The sequence below is a fragment of the Nestor notabilis genome, unplaced genomic scaffold (assembly GCF_000696875.1).
Source record: "Nestor notabilis isolate BGI_N333 unplaced genomic scaffold, ASM69687v1 Scaffold22125, whole genome shotgun sequence".
NCBI lineage: Eukaryota > Metazoa > Chordata > Aves > Psittaciformes > Psittacidae > Nestor > Nestor notabilis.
Genome location: NW_009929146.1, coordinates 4,192 through 24,576, shown reverse-complemented (window position 1 = coordinate 24,576; position 20,385 = coordinate 4,192). Strand labels below are relative to the sequence as shown.

Sequence of the window (20,385 nt, the reverse complement as noted above, 5' to 3'; positions counted from 1 at the left end):
ATAACATCAAAGGATTTTTAACAGGTCTGTAATTTCAGGCCCACTATGTCATACTGAAGTTAATACTGTACTGCAGTGGAAAGGCTATTTGGAAAACTGCTGTCTTCCCACTGCAAGAGAAGAATAGAGTTGATTACGGACAGTCTCTTTCAGTTTTGTATCTCGTGTTTATCCATTAAGATTCCTTTGAGTTGGTGGTTTCAACCTGTGGTCTGTATACCTCTGAAGACCCCTGCAGGCTGCTTTTAAGTGGCCTGGGAAAGGTAATTAAGGAGAGCAGGTTTATATGGTAAGCAACAACAATCATATGGGAAGTTTTTAAAGACATGCTACTAGAGGCTTACAGAATAAAAAGTAGGAAAAAATTTGACAGAACAGAGTTCTGTGTTGTAACGTAAATCTTGCTTCAGATGGGATCTGCTCAGGCTGGTGTCTGAAATGACAGTGGTTACACCTCAGTGTGAGGCAAAGTGTAGGGACCCCCTGTCCCAGCAAAGTGCATCGGGACCAGTACTGTTTATTCAATGACATAGACACTGGGACCGAGTGCACCCTCAGCAAGCTTGCAGATGATGCCAAGCTGAGTGGTGTGGTTGGCATGCCTGAGGATGCCATCCAGAGGGACCTGGACAAGCTCAAGAAGTGGGCTCATGTGAGCCTCCTGAGGTTTGACAAAGGCAGGGTCCTGCTGCCGGGTCGGGGCAAGCCCTTGTATCTATACAGGCTCAGGGATGAAGGGATTAAGAGCAGCCCTATGGAAAGGACCTGGGGGTACTGGTGTATGAAAAGCTGCACTCGCAGCCTAGAAACTAACCCGGTGCTGGGCTGCATCAAAAGGAGCGTGACCAGCAGGTTGAGGGAGGTGATTCTGGCCCTCTACTCTGCTCTCGTGAGGCCCCACCTGGAGAGCATCTAGCTCTGAGGCCCCCAATGCAAGAGGGGTGTGGACCTGTTTGAGCGAGTCCAGAGGAGGGTCACAAAGATGACCAGGTCTGGAGCACCTCTCCTATGGGGAAAGGCTGAGAGAGCTGGGATTGTTCAGTCTGGAGAAGAGAAGGCTCTGGGGAGACCTTATTGGAGCCTTCCAGCACCTAAAGGGAGCTTATAAGAATGATGAGAAGCTTTTCAGTAGGGCCTGTTGCAACAGGACAAGTGGTAATGATTTTAAACTAAAGGTGGGCAGTTTCAGATTAGGTGCAGGGAAGAAATTCTTTACAGTGAAGGTGGTGAAACACTGCAACAGGTTGCCCAGGGAGGCGGTAGATGCCCAGTCCCTGGGAACATTCAAGGCCAGGCTAGACGAGGCTCTGAGCAACCTGATCCAGTTGAAGATGCCCCTGCTCATTGCAGGGGGTTGCAGTAGATGACCTTTAAAGGTCTCTTGTGACCCAGACCGTTCCATGATCTGTTTGGGAGGAGTGAGTTCTGTGTTGGCTGAACAAGACTGTGTATCCTCACCTCACTTTACAAGTACTGGATTATACAGTGGCACCTTTTTTTGAGATGACATGGAAAGAAGATATACTAAATACTACCTTTGCCTTTGAATTTTAAGGGAACTGGGCAAAACTGAGCCTTTTTGTGGAGGTGCAAATCTTGCAGTGGAAAGTGACAGCATGAAACCACAGTTACCCGAATTGTTCAGCAGTTTAGTATTAGTAAGCCAGCTAGAAAAAAGATTGATTCAGGCAGTGGTATGTACCCTCCATGTCTGTTAACTTCTTCCATCAGAGAACCTTTCAGTAATTTTGAGTTGGTGGGGATACGCTGGCAGGACAGGCAAACCCGATCCCTGTTTCCACTTCACAGGGTGGAAACGCGCAGCTGGGTAACGCACATGGGGTTACTCAGGCAGCCACAAACCTCCTCCCTTTTCCTCTCGTGCTGCCCTGGGCAGGCTCCTGCCTCAGCAGCCCAGTGCTCTGGGAGAGCCCGGCCTTGACAGGGGTTAACACCTTGACATGCTTGTTCTCAGCTCCTGCATGCTGGTTCAAACGCCAGCCTGACTTCTGCACATTTCTGTGTCCTCAAAAAGGCAGGCAGCCTTTGGGTGTACTGTCCTGTTTTGCGTTGTCTATATCCAAAATATAACCACTGCAGCTTCAGAATGTAACTTTCTGCATGTAAAGGACTTTAGTAGCTATGTCTAATTGGATAATCAAATATTCTTGTGCAGAATTGTGGGGACTAATACAGAAAAGAAATATTAGCAGTGCACATGAAAATATCTACCTTCAGTCCTAGAAAACCACCAATTTATTTCTTGCAAGTCACAATCACAGAATTACTTAAATTTTGATTAGTGTATTTTCCTTTTGACTCAGGAACGTATTCTGTGAGTTATAGATGCAAAAGAGTTAGCTGCTTGTATTTGTAAGTAAAGTAAAGAAAACATTGCAGGGGGAACATATATTGTACAAGAAAATCTGGGCTGTAAGTAGTTCAAGTGTCGTCTGCAGGCTGTCTTGTCTTTGCAGTGATTAACTGCGTAAGTCTGATACACATACTAGTAGGTGTATAAGAAAAATCTCTTGCTGTTCTCTGTCTCTTCTTGGTGTCCATGCACCAACTTACCCCAAAACAAAGCACCCCTGTAAATCGACTCAATGCCTCAATGGGTGGGGATAGGAGAAAGGGGTTTACATTGGTAATTAACTGGTCTGGAGAGTGTCAAAGCAGGCCAGGGACTTCCAGTCTGGGAGCTCGGGGGTAATTTCTATGGAAAGCATTTCTTTTTTTGAGGCAAGAATTTGTTCTATCTTCATTTATCCTCATTGATTCAGATCTTGTATGTCAGGGATGATGTATATAGGAAGCTTCTTGTGGAAAAGTAAGTTTTCCAAGACAACATTAGAAAGAAGTGAATTTCTCTCAGGAGCCTTTTGAGTTGCAATATTGCTGATGCAAGTTAAGACACATGCCCAGCAATTGAATACCAGCATCTCCTGCACTAACCCAGTCCTTACAAGTGTATCACCAAACCTTAAATAATGTAGCTTTGTAAATGAAAAACCGATGACCAGTAATTTCATAAATGGCTTACTTCTACTTTTCTCACATCTCTGTCATCTGAAGTAGTTGAAAATAAAAACGACTTCTGCATTGTTTTGTGAAAATTGTCCAAACCAGGGAATAGAAAAGGTATTGCGAAAGGACACTGGGACTGTGGCATCTTATTTTAAAGAGTAATCCTTGCTGTTTTAAACAGCACTGTTGTGTTTCGTGTGACATTCATTATATGAATGAAGACAGTTTCTAGTCAAAGATGTTAAAAATACAAACATTTGAAATCAGAGGTTTTCCTTGGGGTATCTGAGTAGTCAGGTTCATAGCTGTGGTGATTTGAGGATGAGAACAAAGTAAGGCTTATAAAAGAGGTAATACTTAATAATCTGTTTTTTCTGATGGTACTGACCAGTGTAAATATAAAAGCTTTTTGGGTAACCAACCCCTTTTTTCAGGTTTGAAGGTAAGACTTCTGTGACCAGAAGCTTATATTGCCAGCCCTATCAGTCTGCTTAATAGAGGTTTCCTTCCCATAGAAAATGAAACAGAAATGGTTGTTTTGTGCATATTTAATTTCTGAACTACTGTGTTCAGTATTTGTCATACTCCAAATTACATTTGTTAAAATACACTTATTTTTTTAATCTAAACAAGATTTTGCTGTTAATTTTTACTGTCACCATGCATTAGGAGCAAAGTACTTGTAAAGATCGTCTGGGTCATTGAGTTGAGCCTTCAGCTGTCACATGTAACCATCTTATGAACTACTTCTCATAACCTTATCAAGCTTCAATTTAAAGAGTACTTGGCTTTTGCTCTCAGTACTCTTTTTATTTTTTTATTTTGTTTTTTAATTTAAATCTTGCCCAAATCAGATTACCCTGAATGCTGGAACAGACATCTGACTTTTCTATCCTAACTTTATTAGTTGCCAGTTTCATACCCAACTTGCTCTGGTGCCCATTTTACTCATCTTAATTCTTTGTATTTCCTGTACTAGGATCTGACGATGCTTTTGTAAATGGTAGTCTATCTAAAGTAAGTTAAATTCCCTTTAGACTTCTCCTTCAAGATAATTTGTACGTTTGTCTGCGGTCTAATTGTTGTTGATGATCAGAATTTCGTACAATATTACACTGTGGAACAAATACTGCCCTGGGTTTGCTGGGAGCCATCTTGAGAGGCAATTCCAACGTTTTAATTTTCTTTTTCTCATTGTACACCACACCAGTTGTTTATAGACATCCTTTGTTTAAGTACAAAGTACTTTTGTCTTCCGCTACAGTCTTACCTTGTTTTATGTAAACATAAATGAATACCAGAAATAATGGGTAATAACTTAGCACAAAAATGACAAGTACTGAAGTATTTCAAGTTTGGAAATGTGTATAAAATACTAGTTAAATTTGTGAGGGCTTTACACTAATGGGCTTAATTCCTTTGATAGCATTTTGAAGTTGTAAGGTGTCTACCAGTTTCTGAACATCCCATTTAAAACTAGGATTCTGAGTAAGCACAAGCTGCTCTACTGCTGCCAGAGTTGCAGCAGTGTAATGCTTAAAGGACACCTCTTTGTGTTAGCATGTAAAAACACTGATTCCTCTTACTCATCTGCAATCCTCTTCCCACAGCTTGAGCTCAGGGCTATAATGGAACCTATTAGAGAGAAAAGGTCTATGACTCAGCCATTGAGCCATGCAAACTCTTGGCTTCTTTAATTGGCACCATTAAATCTTTAGTAGTTTTTCTCTCATAAAATAAGTATCGTTGGTGTAAAATGCATCGCTGCTGAGGATATATTGTACCTTTTGCCCTCTGATTTCCATGAGTTGATCAACTGTAGGTATTTAAAGGCTGGTTAATCGGGGAGACTTTTCTAGAACCAATGTTTTTCCGTAACTGTTCAGGAGTGTATCTAAAACGAAATGTGAGGAAAGCCACTGCACAAGTCATTATGTCTTCAGATTATTGTCCTTTTCTATTTAGAGGCAGGAGAGGGAAAAGAAAATCCTAGCTTCTCACTGTATTTCATTTTATCTTCATAGAACATATTTAATCTGAGGACTGGGTCTCTTCTACATGGCAAGATGGAACACATTAATTCTTGAGGATGTAACTAGGGAAGAACCTGCATGATTTAGCTGATGATTTATTTCTGTGGCAGGTTGGCTTTGGGGTTTTTATACGTATATATTGGAAAGCAGACATGGAAACAGCTGTAGTTTGGGAAAAGAGACAGACATCCGTAGAGGAAATTTAAAGAACACAGACTTAAATGTTTAAATACATATGTACACATTTGTAAAAACATGTGTATGTAAGAAAAAAGGCAGCTTTTAGCTCTACTTTTGTTGTCTCCTCACGTATTTAAGCTGACACCTTAGAGCTTTTAAGCGTCAGTGCCTCTGAAAGATGGATGTGATGAGGACATCCAGAAAACTCTTAATTGTTCATAACCATTTGCAGAATCTGCCTTGTTTGTACCTACAGGTGGCAAGTCATCTTTGGTTATGTTTCTGTGTACTTTGTCAGTTTGTCCTGGGTTCAGCTGTAACAGTTATTTTTCCTTCTTAGTAGTTGTTGCAGTGCTGTGTTTTCAAGTATCAAGAAACAACAGAGTTAAGTTATAGAAATCGTTGAACTATGTAATTTAATACACATTTTATATGAGTGTATTTACACAATGGTAGCAAGCTGCAAAGCTGGAAGTTCAAAAAGATGTGAAGTTAAGACTGTTGCTACATGTTCTTTCTGCCTATGAAATAGGATGTAATCTGTGTATGCAACCATGTTTTTTCTGTTCCCTTTCTTCTACCTGCACAAGATCATCTGTGATAGAAATAGCTGTTTAATTTGGCTTTGTTATTTGAGGTATGGCCTGATAATTTATTTACTGTATATTATCCAGTAAACCCAATCTTGAATATCACTGAATCTCATGAAACAGACTGACTCTTCTACAAACTGTCTCTCTTCATATCTTGGTAAAGAATTAATAGGTAAATGAGCTTTTTTATGGTAATTTTGGTCATAACACAGAAAAACCTCAATGACCACTAATTCGTTCATCTTCTGAATTCTCCTACAATGTGTATTCTCCATTGTACATATGAGGAAACCAGGACAGCAGGAGAGGGAGTTGCCTGAGGCCAGAGTCATAGATAGAGGATTTGGGGTTCTTGGTGTGTGCTACACTGAGCTGCATAGCCCTAGTGCCAAAGCCAGTAGTTACCCAAGTAGGTAGTCTCTTCCAGTTGTGGCTGGGCACCTCTCCATAAGAGGGTCCATAGCAAGTCCTTTGCTGGAGATCCATGTTGGAAAGAAATTAATATGTAATTCAAAAAGGAAAAAAAACCAAAGCAAGACAGAAAACAACCAACTAAGCCCCTTCTGGGAAAAAAATTGAAAAATACTGCAGTGATTTGAGGCTGGTGGAAAAAAGGACAGGAAATTACCTTGCCTGACGTTCATGGCTTTCATCACAGACAGTGCAGTCTTCCCTTTTCTGTACTGAAGTTTTTAAGATAACAGGAGTCTTCAGGATAATACCTTAGGAAGTCAGGCTTGATTTAATCTAGAAGTCTTATCCATTCTATGTGCTGAATGGTGCAGCAATTCTGGAAGTAACTAGGGAGGAGTCACCCTGTATGTTAGAGATACTATTGTAAAAAGTTAAGTACTAGGAAGTAAAATTTGTTTCGTAAGTGACGCAACATTTATTCTTTGGTTTTGAGTATTTGAATTACTTAATAATTTAGACTGCCATAAAAAAAAAGGATGTTTATAATAGTTTTTCTTAGGGTTATGGTGAACCATAATTCTTTTTCCAAGGCAACACTACGTGTTTACTATTTCGTTTGCAGGGTGACTCATTTGGTCAGTGTCTGAAGATAGCTTTTGAATTTCTGCTGGACAAAACCAGTTTAATGTTGGATAAAAATGGGTTAGAAAAGTCACTCCAATTTATTAGGGACAGCTAATAGAAATAAGCTATAGTGGGATTTCGGAGTTCCTTTTCTCTCTTGTGATGTGGAACTTCTTTATGACTAAGAAAATGGCATTTAGAATGTCAAAATAGTCAATTTTAAATAATACTAAGTTGTGAATCTTCTAGTACTAAGTGTGCTCATCCGATCTGTGAGATTGTAACAGCAGCAAGTAAAACACTTTTGAGATTTGGAGTAGACACAAACAGTAAAGACAGGATGGTTGAGCTACTGTGTATGTATATATCATGATATCAGAAAACATTGGCCAAACATGGCCTTTGGGGGAAATTCTGATATGAGGCCCTTCTAATCAGAATAAGTTGGCAAACTTAAAGAGTAACATAATAATAATCAAAGTTGGTTTAGACTGGCTTAACTTTCATTCCCTTGGTGGTGCCTTTTGTATTTTACAGTACTAGAAGTTCATGGGATCAGTGACTTCTGTGTGCTTTTTAAATTTGTAGCAAAAAACCCTTGAGTACAAGTTGTAGTTAAAAAACGTTCCAGCTCAAGTAATGAATCAAAAAGTTTTCATCTTTTTATTGTGGATACAGTGAAACTGCACGTTGCAGAGAGAGGGGGCATAGCGAGGGAAGAAAGAGTATTGTGTTATTTGCCTAGTGGGGCCTTTTGCAAGTCATCCAGGTAAAATACTGGTGAACTAAAAGTTTGTTGGCTCCAAACTGAAACCAAAGTGTAATATCTGTGCTGGTAGTGCTTCTTTTAATGCTTTAAGCTCGTTTTTCTTAAATTGGTACACTCTATCCACAAGATATCCTGGTGAAATTGAAAAAATCTTGCTGCAAACCATGGAAGAATTCAGAATGTTTTATAATTTAATAGAAATACTTACAGATGGCATTGTGGGAGTATTGTGGGACTTCAGTGGGACCTCCTGTGTAGAGATAGGAGTGAAAATTCGGAGTTTCAAGTCCTGTGTTGCATCCGTTGAAATCTTAAACATCTAAGGTAATTGCCCTTTTCTTGAGCTATAGGAATGAGGTATATATTGATACCTTTGGGGAAAACTTGCTCTTTTTCATGAGGGCTTGCAGATAGAAGTGATGAAGTTCTTAGTAAAGGTTCTCTATGAACTGCATCCTCTTTTCACCAGCCTCATGATCGTATGTTTAATGTCTGTCATTAAATGATTGATATATTTTTTGATATGTGCAGGCTTCTTAAACATGCATGTTTAGCAAGTCTAGAATGTGTGTGTGGGGAACTTTTAAAGCAAAAATGCTGAGCTTTTGTTTTCCTAGGTGTGAAAGGAAGGGGTAGGAAAGTGGTAAGGTCTTCCTAAAGTCTTCCTAATGTTTTGGAACAAATAGCATATGCTAATAAATGTAATTGCCTAAAAATACATTTGAAAGCATTTTCGTGGTGTTTGCTCTGTCCTTACTGTTTTTGAACGTTTGCAGTAAAAGCCCTTCAGATACTGCCCTTGTTCATTTCTTTGAGAGAGGGCTTGTTGGGCAGTTGAGATCTCCAGCCTGTCTTCCAAGAGCTGGCTTTCCACAGAGGTGGGCTAGACCTGTTGAAGACCTCAGAAGAGGCGTGAGAGGCTGCCCCAGGGCAGGTGTATGTGTAATGTGGAGCATGGCTTACCATGAGAAGGCTGAAAGAACCGACTATGACTAGTGTCTTTCTGAGACTGGTAGGGAGAGGCTGAAAGATAACCAACCACGGAAGAAAGGACATGATGGTACATGTACACAAGTGTGACAGACAGGCATGGACATGAAGCGTATAAAGCTGAGTTTGAGGACTTTTGGGCACAGGCATGATATAAAAAAATTCATACACACGCAGTGGTGCCAGGTAAATAGATTGGGGCAGTGCACACTTACATCCACACTGCTCCCATCTGCGCTCATCTGCTCCAAGTGTACTTCCTTACAGTCTTTATTACAGTTTGGTCCTATTGATTCATTGTTGAAAAACATTTCATACTGTCCTTGGAAGCGACAGACTAGGGCTCACAGGGTGTCTGTCAAACGGGTGGTATTTCTGAAGCTTGTATTTACTTGATACTTAGGTGCTGCAGAATGGGCCCAATGATCTTCAGCTTCATCTAGTAAAAATCCCCACAAACATGCTGCTTTTCTCTCTGTTGTTGTTCTCCCTTCCTTAGGTTAAAATGCACTTTATTTGATGTAAAATACGAGAAGATGAAGTGTACTTTATCTGAATTCAGGTAAAACATACTTTATTAGAGGTTTTGCAAATCAAAAAAGAGGTATCACTTCTGAATTTACATATACACCTTATACTTTTATGTTCTTTAATAGTATATATCTCTTACCTAAACATATAAGAACCAGATATTTCTTATACCTTTCACCTTATATTTTTTAGATATATAGCCTGTTAAATAAGTTTTCCAGTTAACTTGTTTGGGGGCTAGAAGGGGTAGAGTTAAAAAGTACCAGAATAGAAACACTTTTGCTGTTGCAGCATATAGTGTTTTTGCTGTTACTGCTGCTTGCAGCAGTGAAAGCACACACGGAACTTTTTCAGTTGTCTGTGGTCATAAGAAGCAGCATTTGCACCACGTATGCTGGTCTGTGATTTTTTTCCTTAGTCATAAACTTGATGCTCTTCGCTCTATGTCACTGTGATTTAGCTTTGATAATGCTAGAGAAAAGTATTGATAGAAGTAGATGTGAGCTAATTAAGGTCCCTCTTAAAATGGTTGAGTGACTTCTGTAGAAAAACAAAATCTAGGGGATATATTATCACTTCGATTACTGTAGGCAGGCTGTAAGCGCTTAACACACCAAGTCAGTCACGACTGGTTTGTTGGGTTTTCTTTTTCTGGGTAGGGTACAGGGCGTTAAGTGGAAATCATAGTTGGTATCAGAGCATCATAACCTGTGGTTATGGCAAGCAGTGTGATGTAGGAATGAGTTACCCTTCAGAGAGGATGGATCTCTATTTATTTGAACACTTCCCCCTCTTCCCTCAGGACCTTGAATTTCAAAGCGTGGCTGCTGAAACGTGCCCGTGAGAGGGTGGATGTTCGTGTTTTAACCAGAGGAACTGCTTCACTTCCCTGGTGGAGCTGAAGGGTTGTGGGGAATGTGGAGGCAACACATATATACGTGAGCAACAGCTCAGCCCATATATATGCTAAAATGATGTTCGGCTTTATAATGCTTATGTATTTAATAATAAATAGCATTTTCAATATCACTGCTTTGTTTGAGTATGTGAAGGTGTTTCCCCTTTATTCCACCTTTCTGGACAAGTTGAAATACTGTACTAGGTCCTCTGGAAAAACCGTTTCATCCTGACATGTTCTTTCTTTACTGTGTGACTTCCTTGCCTGGAGATGTGCAGCCACCACCTTGTTTTAGAGGGGTTGGAAGAGCCTGATTGTAAACCTGGATATTCTGTAATCCAAGGAATTCTCCAGTAAACACTAGATTATCTTGATAGCTGTGCTTGGGCATAATTTCACAAAAAAAATATCCACATTTCTAAATACAGGTCCTACTTGGCAGAAGGTGGTGTTAAGAAAAAGATGCTTATGGGCTACTTTATAGTAGGACTCCTGCTGCTCTACTTGTCATTTTCCCACCTGTGGTATAGACTGCATAGCATAAACTCCGCAGAACTTCTGTGGTAAAACTCATGTTGGCATGTTTCTGGTATGTCTAGTGCTTGATAATTCAGCATGCAGCCAAAGGAAACCTCACTTCTGTGTGCAGGGAAGGCAGGTTTGAGCTAGACAAGCTGTCAACATGAGCAATATGGCTTTTACCAGCCAGTACCTAAATGTCCCACCCTTTCTCTGTGTCGCTACAACCAGAGCTAGTAAAAACTTGCCAAAATGGTGAGTCTTCGTCCAGTCTACATTGTGATGGTGGAGACTGTAGAGTCTGGCTACTGTTGTGTAATATTTAGGACCTGCCCTGCTAGCATTAGGAGCAATCTTTCACTGCTGTCTAAGCCAGTATATATTGCAAAGTAATGTGTAGCAAAAAAAAGTAAAATGTTTGTCTTGTGGACCATCACAGTTACATCAGCAGTTAAAAACAATCCATGTGGTAGCTGTTGCAGTTTCTTATGTGGAAAGTTAATTTGCAGCGTACACGCTTCATTATCATAGGGGTGGCAGTTGTCTGACCAACACTGTCAATTCTGATCGATGGAGATCAACCAGAGAGCTCTGTTACAGGACGAGTTAGTTGTTTTTCGAGCTGTGAACAAACCATTGGTGCTCACTGCACTGACTAATACTCCATAGGCTTAGTAATCCCTCACTTTTATGTGAGCATGACACAGTGTTGCTACATATGATTACTGTAAAATATAATGGGATGTTTGCTTTTTGGATGGCCACATTAGTATCATTCATATTTGTAAGCTGTGTTACTCCACAGAGTACATGACCAGAAAATAAATAATTCTAATACTGATACCATAGCTGTGCTGAGACTTAATTAAGGAACTCTATTTTGTATAGCATCTTTTTACTCTTCCACATACAGTAATTGGGTAATACTTTCAGCTCCACCGAATCAACAGTGATTGGACTCTTGCATTGCTGGCTGAGGGCGTTAAGATTGGTTTTAATCACTTTCACTCCACTGTTAGGATGCTGCTGACACCAAAATTACAGCAGTTTTGATTCAGAGCTTTTCTGAAAACTTTGGATCAGAAAGTTTTAACCTTTTAGTAGTTGCACCTGATTTTTAAAGACAGTCTCCATTAGTAGACACAGATCAGGAAGATTTAGGATGACCTTAGAGTATTCTGTTCTATCCTAAGACTTGTTTAAGAAATACAATGGTATTGTAGCAGCACTTCACTAAAACATGAACTTTTTTCATGCAAACTGATTTTTAATTGTGAAGTTATGTCTTGCTAAGAAGGCGTTGATAGAACTTTGTTTTCCATACATTTTAATCTGTGTTTTGTAGAAGTATGGCAAAAGAAAAGTACAAGATTCCTGTTGGGTCTGTTTGCAAAACAGACTTCTTTCATTTTCACCTGGCGTGATATCATTCATTTATTGCAGAGAAGATTGCAGAAAACACTTGCTTTAAAAATGCAAGTTCTCATTTTTGAACTACAATGTTTTTCGAGGAGTTTCTGAAATACTGATGCCAGTTGTCACGTTGCCCAAAATATTTTTACATTAGTAAATATTTTCAGATAGTAAAGACATACACCATCTTTAAGGCAGTAGTTCGACAGAAAAGGGGAGGAATCATCATTCACAATAAAGGAGAAGAAATGATTGGTAAAACAGACTTTGGAAAGAATTACGTGTGAGAGCAGTTTTGAGGATGTTTCTGGACTTCAGCTACTACAGGAAAAAATACTGTACAGCTGTACTGTTGTTGAATGTAGGTGCTTGTATTTGGTTGCCATTCCGGAGGTGGTGCTGGTTCCTGTTTACTCAGGAGCTTTTACTGGTATGTGAGCTTTGCAGATGGGCAATGTCTGAGAAGATTAATGTTGGACTAGAAAAGCCGCAGCTTGCTTCACATCGAGGGAGCACCAGGACAGGCCTAATGCTGAAAGTGTTGATGAAACAAGTTGAGAATTGCAGGGACAAAGCAATGTATGGAGACATGATGTGGAAACTTTCCAAATTATTTGTTTGGAGGATAGTCAAGATGAGTAGTTTGTTCAAAATAATCCAGAGGGATGATGAATCCTCTAATTAACCATTGAAAGGAAGAATCATGGAAGCATTTCTACCTGTGATGGCTTTTAACACCTTGTGGGCTGCGCTGTCGGGAAGGATACAAATTCAAAACGAGTGATCTCTGTGGCACTAGGTAGAGCTGCTTCCAGAAGCCATGCTGTAGTCTGTCTTCTGTTTTAAAAGAATTTTCTTTGGTTGCAGGTTGTGGTTTTAACTTTTCCAAAGTGAAGGCGATACTGTAACAGGACTGCAATTGCTGCAAAGGAGAATATTCAGCAATGCTTTACCTAACGTGTATAGATATCACATTGGAGAGGTCTATTTTGGAGCCAGTGGGAACTGTCTGAGCACTGGCTCTACTGTTACATAATGTGGTTCAAGAAAATTTTAATGAAGTGTGGTTACAGTAGATCTTTCTTTAGAATATGGAAAAGACCCGGGTGTCTGGAGGGGAAAATGAAAGTAGTCCTGGTAAAAAGGAGCTTTTCTGTTTGTTTGGTGCCGATGTTTAAATTTCATGAAGTTAGCTGAGTCACATTGCATACTTTGCTGCTCTTGCTTCATTCTTCTTAAAGCTCAATATTGGCTCAAGTCGCTGCTCTGCTAAGGAAGCGATACTCAGCTACTTTCAGTGCTTAAGTACAGTTGATTGTGGTTCAGTCCTGGCTGGATTAATCCTACATGCTGTCCGTCTTGCCACTTCACGTAACAGGCCTGGTTTGAGACATCTTTCTGTGCTTTGGGCTGCAGGGAATGAGCTTGGCTCTAAATGTATAAGCAGCTGTGAAACACAGGCAGCCTCACTTTTAGTTTTTCAAATCTTGGTGATAACATGTCTGGAAGTTTAAAAAGAAGTTTGAATTCTGGGAAAGTGAGATTTTTACATTCCATAAGCAGTTTCTCAAATAAGGTTTTCATTTGTTGGCTTTTATTGATAATGCAAAAGCACATTTTCCTCTTGGGTAACCTGTTGAGCTGCAAATTATTTTAACTCCTCAGAGTTCCAGAAGAATCTCTGTTTTGCTGTAATAAGCTGCGATCTTTAGGAGTGTCCTGCACTGTGATATTGCCTGTTAATAGCATTGATTAACTGTCAAGTAGTGGGAATTGATGAGCAAATGCCCATTGTAAAATGAAATGGTATCAGTGAAGACTGTACCATGCTGCTGGTTAGGGAGGTGCCGAGCCCCAGTAGTCGGTGGTAGGAGTATTAATGTGAGCCTCAGGTTTTTTCGCATGATTAAAACAGGCCATCTGTTCTTTGTTAAATGTTTACAAAAACAGCTTTTCTCCAAAAGATTTAAAGAGATGTGGGTCTAGTAAACACACCAGTATTTTTGAGCACCTTTTTCACCTTATTTCAAATAATACCAAAAATAATTCTGCTTCAGTTTCAAACAGGATGAATACCTATTTGTGTTTAATCTTCACTGGTTTCTTCCCTGTGGAAGGTTAAATTCTATACCGACATACTAAATTATAGCTTTGTTATTACGAAATGCAGCAGGAGAAGTGGTTTCTGTGAAGTATGCAGATATATTTTTCACTTTTTTGGTAAAAATGTGTAATATACAAATTGTTGTGTTTTGTTCTTTTTTTTTTGGGGTTTTTTTTTTTTAATTTCATAAATGGAAAATGGGGGTCTTCCATTAGAAATTGTGACCCTGTAACTAGAGTTAATCCTTTGTCGATGTAAAGAAGTAGAACTATTTGCAATAATTCCCTGTGGTAGGCTTCATCTAATATTTACTAGTGAAAGCCCGTTCTTCCTTTTCTCCCTTCTTAAGGAAGAGCAGACAACTGGTTTGGGTAAGAAAATGCATCTTTCAAGCTGCTTTCGATCTCCTCTTTTCACTAGATTTGTGCTGCTCCTACACAGCTTCACACTAGGGAGCAATGTGGGGTTGTCAGTTAGGGATAAACCGTTTTAGCATATTGCAAAAGTGTAGGCACAGACTTCCTAGAAAAATAAAGTTAATCAGATCCATTTCTTTGAAAGAGTGCTACAATTTAAAAGATCACATATAAGCGAATTGCAAAATGTGCCAAACTGTAACGGGAATGGCATGTGGCAAAAGTAATGTATTTTCAAGAAAAAGGAAATATAACCAAAGCCTAATTGGGGCACAGCTGTCTTTTGTGGCGTAATGTTTCAGGGACTGTGAATGATATGAAACAAAACCATAGTATTTTAATTTGTATGTTTGGTAATGCCCGTAACTCGGTACTGTCAATAAATGTAAAGTTTCGTTTGGTTTTTGTTTTTTTTAATATTTGTTTCATGCATAAGGTTTAAGTGTAATACATAGTCTAAGTTGTTTCAGAGCACGAGAATGACTCTTGTGGCTAAGCTTTTTGAGATAGTAAGAATCTGAATTTTCATAGGATGACATCTTCCAGAGACTGGGTACTATAGTGTGACAACAATTGCTGCCATTCTCAGTGCTTTACCTCTGGCCACACCTTACATTAAAACTACAGATGTCAGATCATGAAGGGCTGACATTGCTGTTGTGGAGGCTTGGAAGGCTGTCTGCCTTTTGACTGTGCTCAAAGTTGTTGTTGAGATTTCTCAACCAACCAAAAACCTCCACAAGTGTTAGAAAGGAAACAAGGATTGATTTATTTATTTATTTATTTTAATTGGATTAAAAATGTAATAAGATATACTCAAGCATGTATAAAACTCCATAGTGATTTCAGAGGCGCAGTTGTATCACTAACTGAAGGTGCAACCTTGAAAATTTCATTGAATTAAATTTACATGGCATTACTGGATTTCTTGTGGGTTTTAGTGTTTGTTGGCTTGGCTGTTTCACATGCGTAAGAGGAAGAAAAATAAACTACCAGTTCTGATTTGTTCTAGAAGATTGTGCCTTATAAGCTTTTAGGTAGTTGTAAAAGTCTCTCTTAATACGGCAAGCAAATACCGTAGTGCCAAACACAAGGCACTTGTTCAGTACAAATCTGACAAATCATAGAAAGAAAAACTTAGATTTCTGATGTTAGCCACAGCAAGTGAACAGCATTTAAAGAGTATTGTGGTGGACAGCGCAGTGAAGGCATTGATGAAACTTGCACTTAAGGTCTCTAAAAAATGTGGGATGCGTGAGATATGAAATAGGAGATAATATAGAAATATATTGACTGCCTGAAATGTAGGTTAAAAGTACTGCTCTGAAAATCTGTGGATAAGTAGTACTTCCAGGTGACCCGTGTAATATTTCCTGTCTTTTTCTACCTAAAATTAAGTGTTAGTACAAGTACGTAGTAGTCTGAGGTACGGAGAAGACAGCTTAGTTCTGTGTCACAGAACAAATCTGAGGAGACAACCAAAATTCAAAATCAAGGAGAAGGTTTTTACTTCTATGTAATGCATAATTGGGCTACGGAACTCACTGGCGCCACTGACTTCCTGGGATCAGTGATTTCTATACAGATACCCACAGTCTTTGTGAACTTCCCAGCGTGAAGATACGTGTTACGGTGACTAGAGATTTCTAGTAGAGGTGTTGGTTCCTACTTCAGGATGATTAACATGAGACTGCCTTGAGTTGGAGTTGATTGATGTGGTGCTAACGCAATGGGTGCTCAGGTTTGCGCTAGAGCTGAGTTTTCACTACAGCTAAGACCCTGTTGCACTAAAAAATACCTTAAACAGGTGGAGAACAGAAACATGCAGAAGTCACCCTGGAAGTTCTTGGTTAAGCCGAGTAGACTGTCATGGAGTCTTTTCCCTGAAGAACCATAATTTCTTGCTTGTACCATTCAAGCCTCTCCCGAAGAGCAATAAAGAGTTGTCTTTTTCTTTACAACCTTGCTTCTGCTGCTGCTTTGGTAGCTGCTGAGTATGTGAGTTTATTCAGGTAGAGCGGGGGTTTTGCTACTGTAAAGAAATGCAGAAAATAGAACTGCACTGGTTCAGTTTGTTTATGTTCAGAAAACTGTATTAATAGATTTAGAAAAATACACATGCATTCACTTTCTCATGTCATAATATTAAGAATTTTATTTCCTAAATCTTAAGGTGATTTTAGATCCAGGTGGCTAAAGTGTATGTCTGTGTATGCCCATCAGTTCCCCTTATGCTCAGGGGCTGGGTTTGTAGTCACTCGGTTGCATGCCTGCCACACTCCGAAGTAAGTGCAGTTTGAATAAAAAGCAGAGAAGAGGAAATGTCAATAGTAGTGCCTGTCTTAAGTGTGTATAATGTTACTCCTAGAAGTAACATTCTGATTTGCTCTAAACCTTTCTTCTCTCCAGTTCAATGGATCAAACACCTTGAACTTCATAACCATGGTTAATGGGGAACTTTTCCACCTAGAATCATCCTAGCTTAATTTTCAGGGAAGAGAGGAGGAGAAACAGAGAGAGGGTGTGGAAGATGGTTTGACCATATATGTGGTTGTAAGAAAAGCAGCAGTACAGTGTCATGCTATTACTTTTCTTATTGAAAAGCACAGTCATGTTGCATTTATAACCACAGGCAGGCAGAGAGGAAAAGCAGGTTAGAGCTCGATATGCTGCATAGTCATGGTAGAGCTTAGACCTTTTCTCGTTTTAGACTCATGGATCTTTGTGTAGAACAGAACTATTAAGAAGAAAAAAGTTGCAAATATAACCAATATGTTTGGTCCAGGCACTTGACATTTGTGTAATTGTACATAGGTTTTCATGTACTTTGCAAATCTGGTGTAATCCTGATACACTGTACAAACTTCGAAATAGGCTGTTTTTTCAGGTTCACAAACACTTAAGGTAATTCTCTGTCCAATTTTTAGCAGGAACAAACCTGTTTCAATTACAAGTAGGGAGCTGTGGATCTTTGACATAAAATGTTGCATTGTATTACATTTTAAAGTGGCTTAATCCTTCACATGCTGATTCAAAATACCTCCTGTCACAGCTGTACCAATGTAAATTGCCTTGATTAATTTTTTATAAATACAGCCTGTGAATATACTGTATTTTCCTTTGCATGTCTAGAAACACACTTCTAACATTTTCTTCTTCCCAGAAGACAAAATTTCAGTGCAACAGAATAATTTGTAACAAGTTGTTCATTCTACTAACAACTATTTTTGAGATATCTGAAATAACAATTGCTTTCCTTTTGCATCAAAATGTGGAAGACTAAATATTTTCTATGCTTTCAGTTTACATAGAAGCTTTGAAATGGTTTTACCCTTGCTATATCAAGAATTTCTGGTCAATTTGCATGTTTTAACTGCAGAAAGCTTTGGGTTTTACTGTTTTTGCTGTACAGTGTTTCAGGGTTAACCTTTTGCTTAGTATTTTCTCCCTCTGTAACCCCTTGCTCCAAAAGAGTAAAGTTGTAGAAATCAAAGTTGCAAATCTCCAATTCTCTTTCTGTTTGTCTCTCCCAGCATTCTCCATCAGAACCCTTTTTAGAGAAACCAGTGCCGGATATGACTCAGGTTAGTGGACCGAATACCCAGCTAGTGAAAAGCGATGATTATCTGCCAGCAATTGAGCCGCAGCCACAGCAAAAGAAAAAGAAAAAGAAAAACAATCACATTGCTGCAGAAGGTCCCAGTAAAGGTTTTGGTAAGGAAGACTTCCCTGGGGGACCTGACAGCCAGAATCTAAGCAGAAACTCAGTGGATTGCTCCCAAGAAGAGAAGAAGAAAAAGAAAAAGCCCAAGACAAAAAAAGAACCGAAGGATCCTAAAGAACCCAAGGAAAAGAAGGAACCCAAGACCCCCAAAGTCCCTAAGACCCCAAAAGAGCCAAAGGAAAAGAAAGCAAAAAATACCACGCCAAAATCCAAGACCAGCAAAAAGACAAGGTAAGTCAGGAAACTTCTATACGTGATCAGAAAAAAATGTTGTGTTTGTGGGATTTCTAGAGCATCTGTGCTAAATGGTGTGGGTGGAGAGGAAATCTTGTTTTGTCATTTGCCTTCTACCATCCACAACATCATGTTTTTGAGGAACTTGGGCACACTTCTCTTGTTTGGCTTTCCTGTTTATGGCTTTGCAGTTTTTTTAAACAAGCTGGAAAGGCAGAAGGTTAATTTTTCTCTCAAGGCATAAAATTTTCTGGATATGTTAAGACTTCTAAACTAACTCTCTGCTAATGCTCATCTGTCTTGGTGTGTGGTTTGTGTACTGAGAAATTAAATTGCTTCAACATTAATTTATGTTTGACCAAATCTAGAGATGAAGGCTCAGAGTAGAAAGGTTTGCTGATACTTTTCTCTAAATAAAGTACTAAGTTAGGTACTTCACATTGTTACAAGTTGTACAACCCTTACAGACACTTATTTTATACTGACACAACCCATGGGCTAAAAGCTCTGCTGTTCAAAAGGCATTTTTATTTGAACATTGATTTATCAGTACTGCAGGAATTATATTAATTTTGCTGTTTTATGTAAAGACAGTTTTCCTAGCAGGAACTCTTTGTGGATAAACCAGGTCAGGTGCTTCAAGCCTCTTTCTTACCTGTTCTCACTCAGTATCGTGTCCCTTTATCAGGATAGGCTTAAAATGCTACAGAGCAGTATGGGAAAGAACAAACTGCCGTTACACATGAGTAAATACGTCATAGATAATAATACAGATTCATTCCTTACCCCTCAACTCCCTAAACACCATGATTATAAATGCTTACTTGAAAGAAATCTGAGAGGAAAAAGACATTAAAGCTCAATTTTATTTTTTTTTCTTTTTTCATTTGTACCTAGAATTTCTTACAACTGTTCTGAATTTGTTCCAAACATCTGAATCTGTTTTTCAAGATGTGGCTAGCATTATAAAATATAACTTCCAGATGGAAGCACAGCCAGACTTGGTTAATCCAAATCACTTTGCAAAATCCATTTGTATTAGGGTTTAAAAATTGTGGTTAATGAATCAGCTTTGCATATATGCTACAAGACTGTCTATTGGGTAGGTCTGATACAGCTATATGGCTAAACGAGCTATGAACAGTGAGATGTTACTTGTTCCTTTAGCAAGAAAGAGAAGTTTCTGTATTAGCAGAGATGACATTTCCTCACGAATTTATAAACACTGCCTAGTAAAATCCTGTGTTGTCCTGAACAGGTTATAGTAACTAGTCAGTAAATTACAGTTGACCTATTGCAGAAGCTGCTTTGGCTGTGTTCCAGACTGTCCTGAGGATGGGCTTTACATACATAGCAATTCACAGCTTAGAAAAACTCTCAAGTTACGTATCTCCCAGTGTGTGTTTTTAAAACCCAAATGCTGTATCAGCCAAAATAACCTTTTTGTTCCATTTTCCTATACTCAAAGGTTTAGAGGCTGACCAGGCCATATTGCCATGGTATTGAGCATCTCCCAACAATTTTTGCCACTAAGAAGTCAAAAAGCTTTTACTGCAGGACTTCTCAGTTAGTGCGGTTTTACAAGCTCTTCACAACGAAGCTTTGTTCAATAAGCAATGGACAGAGCATGCCTCAAAAACATGCATGGGTTCCTTTGGTTGTGCTGGACATCAGCCTTCAGAGCTAGTCTGTCCCGTCCACTCAATCCTAATATCTTCTTGTGCACCTTCCCTAAGTCTTGGGACATGCCACGCGGATCAGGGGAGGATTGTTTCCCTTGAAGGAAGAAATCACTGCTTTCTTAGTTGTATTTGTAGGAGAGTCTTTATTCTCTTTCCCCTGCAGTGACTCTTGTCCCTGGGTGGTTAGATGAGTATTCTAGTTAAGTACTAAGCCCTGTTGTTTTACCTGTGAGA

At 39.2% G+C, this 20,385-nt stretch overlaps 1 protein-coding gene across 1 annotated transcript in view; it reads left to right on the top strand.

Moving 5' to 3' along the window:
* The window catches only part of LOC104401380 (chromodomain-helicase-DNA-binding protein 7-like), a gene marked incomplete at its 3' end in the record, with an annotated part of 31,266 nt that extends 12,800 nt beyond the window's left edge, over positions 1-18,466 (top strand). The window contains exon 2 of the mRNA XM_010014861.1: positions 18,045-18,466. Coding sequence (XP_010013163.1) covers positions 18,045-18,466 — 422 coding nt within the window. The remainder of the gene's footprint in view (positions 1-18,044) is intronic.
* Positions 18,467-20,385: the final 1,919 nt, after the last annotated feature.